This window comes from Megalops cyprinoides, chromosome 4 (assembly GCF_013368585.1).
Source record: "Megalops cyprinoides isolate fMegCyp1 chromosome 4, fMegCyp1.pri, whole genome shotgun sequence".
Taxonomy (NCBI): domain Eukaryota; kingdom Metazoa; phylum Chordata; class Actinopteri; order Elopiformes; family Megalopidae; genus Megalops; species Megalops cyprinoides.
In genome coordinates, this window is record NC_050586.1 from 17,665,440 (window position 1) to 17,676,078 (window position 10,639).

A 10,639-nucleotide genomic window follows, 5' to 3' on the forward strand; every position below is an offset into this window, starting at 1 on the left:
ATTAGGTAACCACAAAGGAGATTAGCCAGGACACTGGGGTGACACCCATGTTGCTTACAAAGTGTTATGTCAAGAAAGGAGCAACTGATTAAGCTGTTCATTGATGTTCAGTAATAAGTGATATTTTGCAAAAATACTTACCTGCGCAAACATAAGGATTGATATGTTAAGCCTCAGATGTTAGGAGCAGTCACAGCAGTGTGAGCTGCAACATTTATATTGTTACACTGGAACAGTTTTGACCTACATGTGCATTCACTATCATTTTTATCTTGCAAATGTAATGAAAAATTCTTCTGGTGTCCATTGTATTTTCAATAAGCTAATAATTTATAGTTTTTCATACATTGCATTTAAAGTGTAATATACAAAAAGGCTTGCGTGCCAACACTTGACACACCTTCAAAATCTTCAAACCTGTTTTTCAACTCCAATGGAAAACTACCGTTTTGCCCACAAGTACAACAGCAGTGTCCTAATTAGGATCTGAACTAATGACCCTGTGGTAATGACTCCAAAGCAATGATCTATACAGCTGTGGAGTGGAAACATTCTGATGATGCAATAGGGTCACTCAGATATGTAAAGATGATTACTTGCATTAATATACTTATCAAAGGTACTGGAATACGTTAAATAGCTACAAAGAGGGCAGGAGCGTGGATTTAATTATAGCTTTATTAAATAAGTTTTACCAGTGGAGAGGCCCATATTTGCCTATGGTCTTCCAGCTGTGCAGCTTCTGACAAATTAATGCCAACTCAGAGTTACAAGTCACCACATACAATGTACCCTACTGAACTGAGTACAAATCTGAAAATTCTTCTTTTTGCGGGACTTTTACGAGTCATCCTTGAGGAAGCAGAGTTATGGAAATCATACTTTTATGTCAATACTAGTAGACCTATGAACTGCTACTCTGATTGGCAGAGCTGTTGACACAGGACCAGATTAAAATCAGACTGGATTCAGGTCATTAATCCATGCAAAGATCATGACCTATGTTTTTGCAAATAACACATTTTTGTTGAATTTTTAATATTCATCATAATAGATGGATTTTTGGTAACTCTTCGGCATTGCCATTGTAAACCTTCAGAATATAAAGTTTCTTACTGGAGGCTCTGCCATTATGATTTGGGACTTCCTTATGTTAGACTGCTATTATTGACTTATTATTATTATTGACTGGTGTTTACATTGTATATTTGAGCATGAAATGTTTTCTGGTTTCACTTGCTCATTTTCAGAAGGAGCTATTAATGGCACGTCTATTCTCCCATTGTGTTGTAGGTATTGTGACCTACATAGAGGTGTATATATACTGAGAGAAGTTCAGTGATTTGTCACAGAGTCACTGCGGCAGTGCCTGGCACATTGTGACATTGGCAAGGTTTCAGAAACTCAAAAGCAGAACAGCAATCCTTATAAACAAGTCGTCAATGTGGCAGAACCGCAAAGGGTACATGATGTAGGCTACCCTAACATACTCCGTTTGTAAGGTTTTAGACTCAGTTTGTCTTTACAGATTTTCACAGCTTTTGTGTCATCCACATACACCCGGAGCTACCCATGTGAAACGAGGAAGTGACATTTCTCCCATCTTTCGCATTGCCAAGACTTAAGTGCGTTCATTTAGTTCGCCGGCTTAGCGCATAATAACATATGGTTTATTAATCTTGACCGCATTTTAAACTAGATCCGCGTATGATTTTTCTCCTGTGTTTAAAATCTTGACTGGAAGAAGGTTATCCACACATATCAAGTATACCTATAGGAGCTTTCGTTGAACTTTGACTCGACGTTGCTACAAGTTGGCAACCCATTCTAAGTAAGTAAATAAACTTTATGTTGTTAGTTCATATGCGTTATGCGTTTATAAATCCTTCTACATGCTCGTGAAAATTACAATGAAATAAAATGTAGCCCTACGCATTTATGCCAATTGATATTAAACGAAGTTCAATGCATTAGGACCTCGGGGACACCATCATCATCGCTCAGCGAAGGAGAATAATACAAGCTGCGTGCGGTAAGACTACCATGTAACAACTGTAACTAGAGCCGGGGGCGAGGGAGTGATAATCAGCTCCGGCATAATTCAGTAGAATAGATTACCTGCAGTTGTCCTCCCGCGTGTCACAGAACGTCGCTGTGAAAGTTGTCATTTTAACTGTCTCTTTCGCTTTTACAAAGAAGTAACAAATAATCAGCACACAATGGGAGCCTTTCAGTCTGTGCCGAATGAACACGACTTTCAGGAGCTGGCTGACAAGACAGGGTGTAAGTATATTCATGTGATTTTGTTTTCGTCATGTGCTTCCACACGAATGCATGTAAAGACCTCTATATGTGTAGCTATCCGTATACAAGGTGAGAGGATATCGCATTATTCGGGAACGACGCTGACAGAGTAGAATATTAGGTCGAAGAACTCCAGATTAGCGTTTAATAAATTAAATATATTATCCTTTTCACCAACAATGCTAACTTTGTATGGCTGTTTTTTCTCTCTCAAATAGTACTGAATAAAACACTGTTTTATTCAAAAGCTTTACAAATGAAATGTGTTGTTGTCTCAGCAATTAATTTAACGGAATTCTAATAATAACAAAAACAAGAAAACAGCATATTGGTGTCTAGAAAGCATTGGCAATTGCGCCTGCTTGCTTTAACCGACATTTATTACCACGGGTAATTTCTGAAAATAATCAGTAAAGATAAAAGTGAAGGCAAAATGAGGAAGGCCCTTCAGAGTCTCAGTAGTTAATGCGAATTTTTATGGTTACAATACTGATCTGGCCCCGTTTCCGCCCAGTTATTGTTATCACGACGTATTAAGGAGAGGTAGTCCTACTGGACCGTTTGCTTCCTCCGCAAAAGTCGTAGAGGAACTCTTATCCTTTATACTTGGACATTAACCCTTTCTTCGGTGTTAGTTACAATTTAACCTTTCCTCATTGAGTGAGTTTCAGAATGCCAGGCATTCGCAGCTTTGACACACCACAGCATGCACTCCCTTACAGATAATAGAATAAAGAATGTAGTGTGTTGCGTACAGACACAGGAACTCACAATTATGTCCTGAGAGGGAACAGCGATGTGCAGTGTCCAAACTGTAGGAGCATGTCTGTCACCTGCCATGTTTCATCATTGCAGGTCTGCAAAGGCATTGACGGTGATGTCATAAATAGTTTCTTCCGAGATTTGGTCAGTGCTTTCACATCTGCATAGTTCCACAGGCAAACCTCAGGATCAAAAAGAACTGTGAAATTTTATACAGTATAACATCAATTACTGTTGTATCAACTAATATAACACCAGTTTTGGACAGTTTATATATTATATCAAAATGCTGGTATTTGTCCTTCTAGCAATGCCAGCACCATTCATTTTCACATGTTCCAGTCTGGTTTCATTTCCTCTATCTGAGGGACAGTAATATTACAATATACTGTATCACACATGATATATCAGAAGATTCCTTTTCCCCAGATAGTTACAATCCTAACTACTCATCAAAGTCTGTGCCTGGAATGGAATTTATGTTTTTTGGAAACTTGTAAACTGATCTAGTACATCTAACTAAATGAAAAATTGGTTTCGGTATTTCTCAATAGTAATTGAAAACACCTATATCCTCAAAAAGAGGATTTGATTTTGTACAGCTTTTATTTATCAAACATTGTTTAGTAAGGAATTGTTACTGAATATGATGATACCTTGAAGTCATGAACATCAGGGGATTGATCTCTTACAGTGTTCAGGGACTTGAGTTTTCAGCCACACTCAAGAATTTAACCAGGTTGTGCAGTGTCATGTAGTAACAGGGCACTATTGGGTTAGGAACTCATTTCACCCTTTAATTCTCTTGACAGGGAGTGCTGCAGGGACAATACTGCTCATGCATGCTTTGAATTTTCAAAGCTGAATTGTGTATTGCATTGGCTTCCAGTCACTTTAAAGTCAGTACAATTTTCTAATGGATGGGCAGACCATTTTACACTGATGTTCCCAGGAGATCAGCAGCTTGCCTCTATACTTTCTCCTTGGCCAGGTATATCAAGGCTGATTACAGATAATGGATATGTCAAGGACTTACCTTTTTATTTGTTGTAATTTGAGACAGTATCTCCACTGAGCGCCTTCCCCTCTGCACAAGTGCATGTGTGAATATGTACTCTGAAATGCATCTCAATGCAAAACAAACTCCTCATATTTGGAAGTGGCAGGCAAAACAATTGAGCCAAATGTTGTTGTTGATGTCTTCATCATAGTGGGATATCGCAAGCGGGTGTTCACCCTGAGGTACTACTGTAAGCAAAACAAACTCGTCATGTGAGAAGTATTCAAAACAAACACGTATAAAGGCAAAGTATACTCCTTTTGTTAGGCTAAAAATACAACATTTAGAATTGAACTGCCTTCCTGGGGCTAATTTTGAGACAAAGTCGCCTCTTTAAATATTAATGCTGATTCATTGAGTAATTGTTAGCAATTTACAATAAAGGGAATTTAAAAAAAACACAGATGTTTTCTGAAATTAGTGGTGAATAATTGAGGAGTCTGTCCTTGGTTACCACACATATGCAGTAAATAACAGTTAGAGGTGTAGGCTGAAGCAGAGATGCATGTACCAAGTAAAATGAATTGTTTGCAAATAAAGCCCCACCAAAATGTGTTTGGCTTGTCAATATCAAGATAATATCTGTGGCCAGATCAACCCAGTACCCAATGTTATCAGCTCCCTTTTGATCCTGCACCAAAAGTGCCAGCGTGGTTTGTGTCACTTGGAATATGGCATTGCATGCAGACAAAGACTGCGAGAGCAGCAGCATATTTTCATGATATTGGAATATTCAAATCAACCTTGCTGAGGGCAAATGTTTGTATTTCCATTAGAAAGCAATGATAAGGCTTGGAGAGGTATGTTGTGAAATTATTTGAACCTTTGGAGTGCGACACATGACTAATTCAGAAGTTTATCTTTTGAGATGTCAAATGTTTCTGGAAAAAGTATAAATTCTAATCTGTCAGCCACCTCTCACGTGATGGAAAATACAGCATTTTCATAGTGAGACTTGCTTTTTGTGACTGTGCTCTACAAAAATGGCAAAATCAGACAGCCACTGTCCACAGGTCAGCAGTTAATGTTTTGTCAATGATTGCAGTGCTCAGTTTGCAGCTATTAGAAAGCATCAAATGATTCAGACATGATAAACAAAACATCTTTTTCACGTTGCATTTCTCTGAGGGGGAGAAATGAACCATGTGACACATTATGGAGTGAACCATATGAAAGTTAAATGAAACAAAGGAGTTGTTCTCCATTTTGTTTGTTAGGAGGAACTGAAAAGTAAACCTTTTTAAACTTAAATGAAACAAGAAAATGTTTTGTCATTTACAGTATCTTCTTTCTCAATCCTGAATGTGCACTCCCAAGGTCAGAAGGCTTTTAATGCAATCTTCTGCTCCATGACTGTCTTACTTGTCAGATAATGTCAGTTTGAATGAAGGTGAAGGTAATTACTCATGTAAGGCGAAGCTGGAAAAGCACTTACAGATAATCTCATTGGGCAATGCAACTGCGTAGTTAAAGATCTTGATAAGAACAGTCACAATCATTATGCTGGATATGCTGGTAAAGTATTGCTCAACACTTGTAAAATGTAACTAGAATTTGCCCTTGTTTTGATGATTTTAATGGCTGTCTGTTGTCTTCTCTTCCTGTATTATAAACATTCTCTGCCACTGACAAGGTGCAGCAGTTTTGAACAAAGCCCTTAGATTTACCCACAGGCTGAGGAATGCTGTTTTTTGGACTCATAGTTTGGCCGGCCTTTCTCCTCCACAGTTTCACTGGAACAGATCAGGAATCTTCACAAACGGTTCAAGCAGCTGAGTCACAATGAGGACACACTACGGTAAAACCGGCTTTCCTCATCTCTGCGGTCCTTATGAACTGATCCAGCATGACACCAGGCCTAAAACGCTTAGTGCTCCCTCCCCTCCTGAAAGCTCTCCTTGTGAAACTCAAAAGCCTAAGCTAACCACAAAGGGGTGTAGCCGTCAAAGCCTGCGAAGCTGTAACTTTGGACTGGCGCCCTCTGGAGGCTGGGCTTTGAGCACCCCTTGCCCCCTTGCAAACATCACAGAGGACCTCAGGTTATCATGGAAGAGGTATTATTAGACAGACAAATGGCTAAGCCCCTCTCACTAGTGCAGCTCTGGCATTTGGCCACACTTAGTTGTGGACAATGTTCCATCCACCCTGTGAGGATTCCACTGAAACCACGTGACAGGTATTTCTTGTTTTGGAGTTTTCCCCTTTTGCACTCAAATCACACAGTGCTGAGGGAACAATTTTCAATGGCCTTTACTGGAACCTATCAGGTAACAGCATATTCACACTGAGAGATGACTGCCAAAGTGTGAAGCCTCCAATGTGAGATGTGAATTTCAGTAACAGCTTAATGTCTTCGGTTTCACTTGCAGAAGAGAGGACTTCAATACCATCTCAGACCTGTCCTGCAACCCAATTCGGGCCCAAATTATTGAAGCATTCTTTGACAAAAGGTAGGTATTGCAAAAAAAAAAAATTAAAGGATTCAAATGGTTTTACACTTTCGGTCTGTAAACAAAGGATTAAATGCAGAATAATTAATTTGTTCAAGAATTCATTTAAATCACCAAAATGCACATTAGAAACAGATGTATGCTCTGTTTCCTGAGCTAACCAGATGCAACCTGTTTCAGAAGCTATTTGTAACACCTTTGCTGCTGCAGAAACATTTGCACTCAGTACCACAGGAAGTCCCCATCGTGATAAACCAGGCTTGAAAAGATGTGACGTGAGGATTATACAATGATGTTTGAGAGGTCGTTCACCACTCCCCCAGCTACCTACGTGCTCTACATATAGTCACGATCATATTATTATTCGATTAGCTGCAGCAGCACTTCACGGTGTATCATGAGCAGGACCCTGTGAGGACCAGATCCTTGACTTGCTGTGTGAAAGGTGACACTAGGGTCACCAAGAGTGACAAAGAAAAAAGCGGTGACTGGGAGCATGAACTCTCTGCTTTCTCCGGACAGGAACTTCCACCAGGACGCGGAGGGGTCCGTCCAGGAGATCGGGTTTGAGGAGTTCCTCACGGTCATGTCTCACTTCAGGCCACCGGAGCTGAACATGACTGAGGAGCGGCGGGAAGCTGTGAGGAGGGAGAAACTGCGCTGTGAGCACAATTGGTGGCATCCGTCACAGCTATTCTGTACTGGTGTCACTGGCTGATCCATATGGACAGTATCTTGGAACTGCTTCCAGCTCCAAGATACTAATTCAAAGTAAACATACAATTAGCTCCATTCTATCCTGCTGTACACACACAAATTTAAAGACATCAGCATACTGCAATATCACAGCTGAAGTATTTGGCACTGTAATTTATTTAGTGATCGCAACTTCAGTTTATATAGCTAAATAGTTCACACACTTTTAGACATTTTGATCAAGCACTGAATTACATTCAGTTATGAATTGAAACAAAAATGATGGGCCATACAGATAAGGCAGTGACACCAGCTGGTTCCAGACTACTTTTTTATTATAGATATCACAAAATTAATGGTGCTTTTAAGTCAGTTATTACTTGTTTGATGTTAAGTGCAGTATCCATCATATAATTACCCATTTATACTAAGCAGTTTGAACATAGCAGCAGCAGTGTTGAGCTGTACAAGGTTCACAGAAAGTATCACAAGCTTTCAGTTTGGTTATCTCATGCCAGATCAGACCTTCAATGAAAGAGGCTATGGTATGCCAAAGCAAACCGGCTTCCCCAGAAAACCATTAAGTTAATGGCCATTCACTCCCCTCCCACTACAGAAGCAAAACCGGAAGGTTAATCAAGATTCCTGCAACTTTTCTTTTCCTCCAGAATAGGTCCATCCCTCATACTTGACCATTTGACACTTCTGAAATTTCTGTAGATGTATTATTTTTTTCATTTGTACATGTATAAATAAAAATGAAATTGATTTAAGTATATTCCTTTAAAAATAAAACAATATCCAGCCCACAATGGTGTATAAGACTCATGACATGTGGGTATTCTTAAAAACTGACAACAAACTTTTACCCTCTTTCTTCCCCAGTCCTCTTCAATATGCACGACACTGACAATGATGGCACGATCACCTTGGAGGAGTACAGGCATGTAAGGCACAGCTAATAAGGCTCTCATCCCTTTTCATGTTGCAAGACAGTCTGTAGCCATCAGAAAGCGTTTTTGTTTGTTGGCCTAACGTTTTATATGTTGTGCCCTAAAGGTCGTCGAGGAGCTTCTGTCTCGAAGTGGCACGATCGAAAAGGAAACGGCCAAGGCCATTGCAGACGCCGCCATGTTGGAGGTTGCTAGCATCACCATGGGTCACATGGTAATGTGTCCTCCTCATTAGAGCCCCTTTCTATTTTGTATTTTGTTCTTTCCCCTTTTTCACCCACTTTGGAATGGCCAATTGGGATTAGCAGGTGCAATCACCCGATACACACACGCCACGCCGTGCAGTAAGGATACCTTGGCCAACCTGGCAGAAAGAATCCAATTAGTTCCACTGCTATGGGCTCTGGGTCATTGCCAGTAGATGACACAGCTGGTTTCAAGCCTGGGCCACGGGGCTCAGCACCTGTTTGAGCCACTTGTGCTCCCATTATAACCCCTTTCTTAATTCTCTTGAATTGCTTTCATTCAACAAAAAGGCACAAAAATAAATAAACAATTTCTGAACAAGATATGCACTGCATTCAGGTAGATATTGTAAAACTTAAAAAATACATATTAATAAAACAATCAAATTTAATTACATTACTTATATATGCTTATATATCAACAATGAACTAACCATGAATACAGAGGTATGGGCTTTTACTGCCTAAAAGGATCAGACTAATAATAGTGTTAATAATGTATTAAGTTGTGTACTAACCTTTGTAATGATTTTACAAGCACCAAGTGGACCGACAAATTTTAAAGCCATGTTGACATAAATGTTCTCATTGTGGAGAGCACCAATTCCCTTGACAACAGGTGTTTGCCTTTTCTTTAGGAACCAGATGAATTCTATGAGGGAATCACCTTTGACCACTTTCTAAAGGTTTGTCATTGTCTGACTGTCTATCTAACAATATGCATAAAATTTAACACGCCTTCCCCTGTTGTGCTCTTGTTTGTGGTATTTTAGCCTTGTTGTATACACTGAAGGTTTGAGTCAGACACACAGCCTGATTGACCTTCCTTTCCTTTGTAGATTCTGAACGGCGTTGAGATCGAGTCAAAGATGCACATTCGCTTTCTGAACGTGGACACTACGACAATGAGCTGTCATAAATGAAAGCTACTCCCTTTCAAAAAACGGCTGGCACCAAAGGTGCATTTAGTACAACACTGGACTCTTCTGAGCTCTTCTCCATTTACGTAATGTATATGGATGAGGAGGCGACAGAGTACTATAGGTGGTGGTATTTCAGACTGTTCAAATCCTAGTCCTTTCTAATCTTTCCTTAATGATTCTGAAACATGGTGGCCTAATACTATTACATATGGCACACCATATGTATAGTTTGACCTATATGCAATACAAAGACAGTGTTGACCAAATACATCCAGTGACAAATTAATAGGCTGCTGTCACTAACTTACCCTCATGCAAGAATGCAGGATCAGCTGAACAGCTGTGAACATGTAAGCATGCTGTGATAGAAACACACCATTTCCTTGACAATTATGCAAGAATAAAGGAGCAGCTATTTAAATATGCAGTTATGCAAAAAGAGAATACATTTACCGACATCTGTTATGAGCTCGCGTGTCAGGAATCTAGTCAGCCATACCATTTGTAACATATTAAGTCTGTCCACAATAATCTTCAAACCTGTCTCCTTAAAAAAAGAGACTTACTTTTACAGGGCACCTGTGTGCAGATATGACATCACTGATGTGAGGACACACCAACTGTGCACTGACTAGAGACTGAGTTTTGGTCCCAAGATTCCTTGTGACAACATTAACATCGTGGTGTCGGATCTCAAAGTGGTGGGGGATTCGGCACATGGTCTTGGATGAGACCACAGTCTCATGACTGTCTTCTTAATTGCAGAGGCATTACCGTGCTCAAGGTGAGAAGTAACACCACCACTAGCAGGAGCTACCACATAGTGCTGCTTGGGTGAGGAAAAATATGTAGCCAAAAACGACCCAAAAAGAGCAGAAAAACAAACGGAGTCTCTGTGACCAAGCAAAGGAGTCGCTCTGATGGAATGGCCTCTAAATTTAGCCTCCCTCTGGGAATCTCAGAGTACAAGACAAACTGTTTGAAATTTGCAGTGCTGCACAGGGGCCTGCTCCGGGTGGCCTGGAGGAATTCACACGACCTGTGCGCAGATCTAAGCATTGGCATGGGCACTTAGCAGATACTTATTTTGAACCAGATACTGACTGTGAGACAGGAGACATGAAAAATACTGTCTTGACTGGATCATTTAGGGAATCTTCTGCCGAGGGTGGGGCATGCAGTCCCCTGCCTTCTTCCCACACTCTTCGACCATGGTGACAGAAGGATGTAAGTACAGCACTATACA

At 40.1% G+C, this 10,639-nt stretch overlaps 1 protein-coding gene across 1 annotated transcript; it reads left to right on the forward strand.

The window, feature by feature from the left end:
* The first annotated feature begins 1,561 nt into the window (after positions 1 to 1,561).
* On the forward strand, positions 1,562 to 10,619 carry tesca (tescalcin a). Its single transcript, XM_036527435.1, has 10 exons — positions 1,562 to 1,831; positions 1,975 to 2,032; positions 2,197 to 2,283; positions 5,855 to 5,924; positions 6,496 to 6,576; positions 7,099 to 7,238; positions 8,158 to 8,219; positions 8,332 to 8,439; positions 9,109 to 9,156; positions 9,310 to 10,619. The coding sequence occupies exons 3-10, from the start codon at positions 2,220 to 2,222 to the stop codon at positions 9,391 to 9,393; spliced, it is 657 nt and encodes a 218-aa protein (XP_036383328.1). The 5' UTR covers positions 1,562 to 1,831; positions 1,975 to 2,032; positions 2,197 to 2,219; the 3' UTR covers positions 9,394 to 10,619.
* Positions 10,620 to 10,639: the final 20 nt, after the last annotated feature.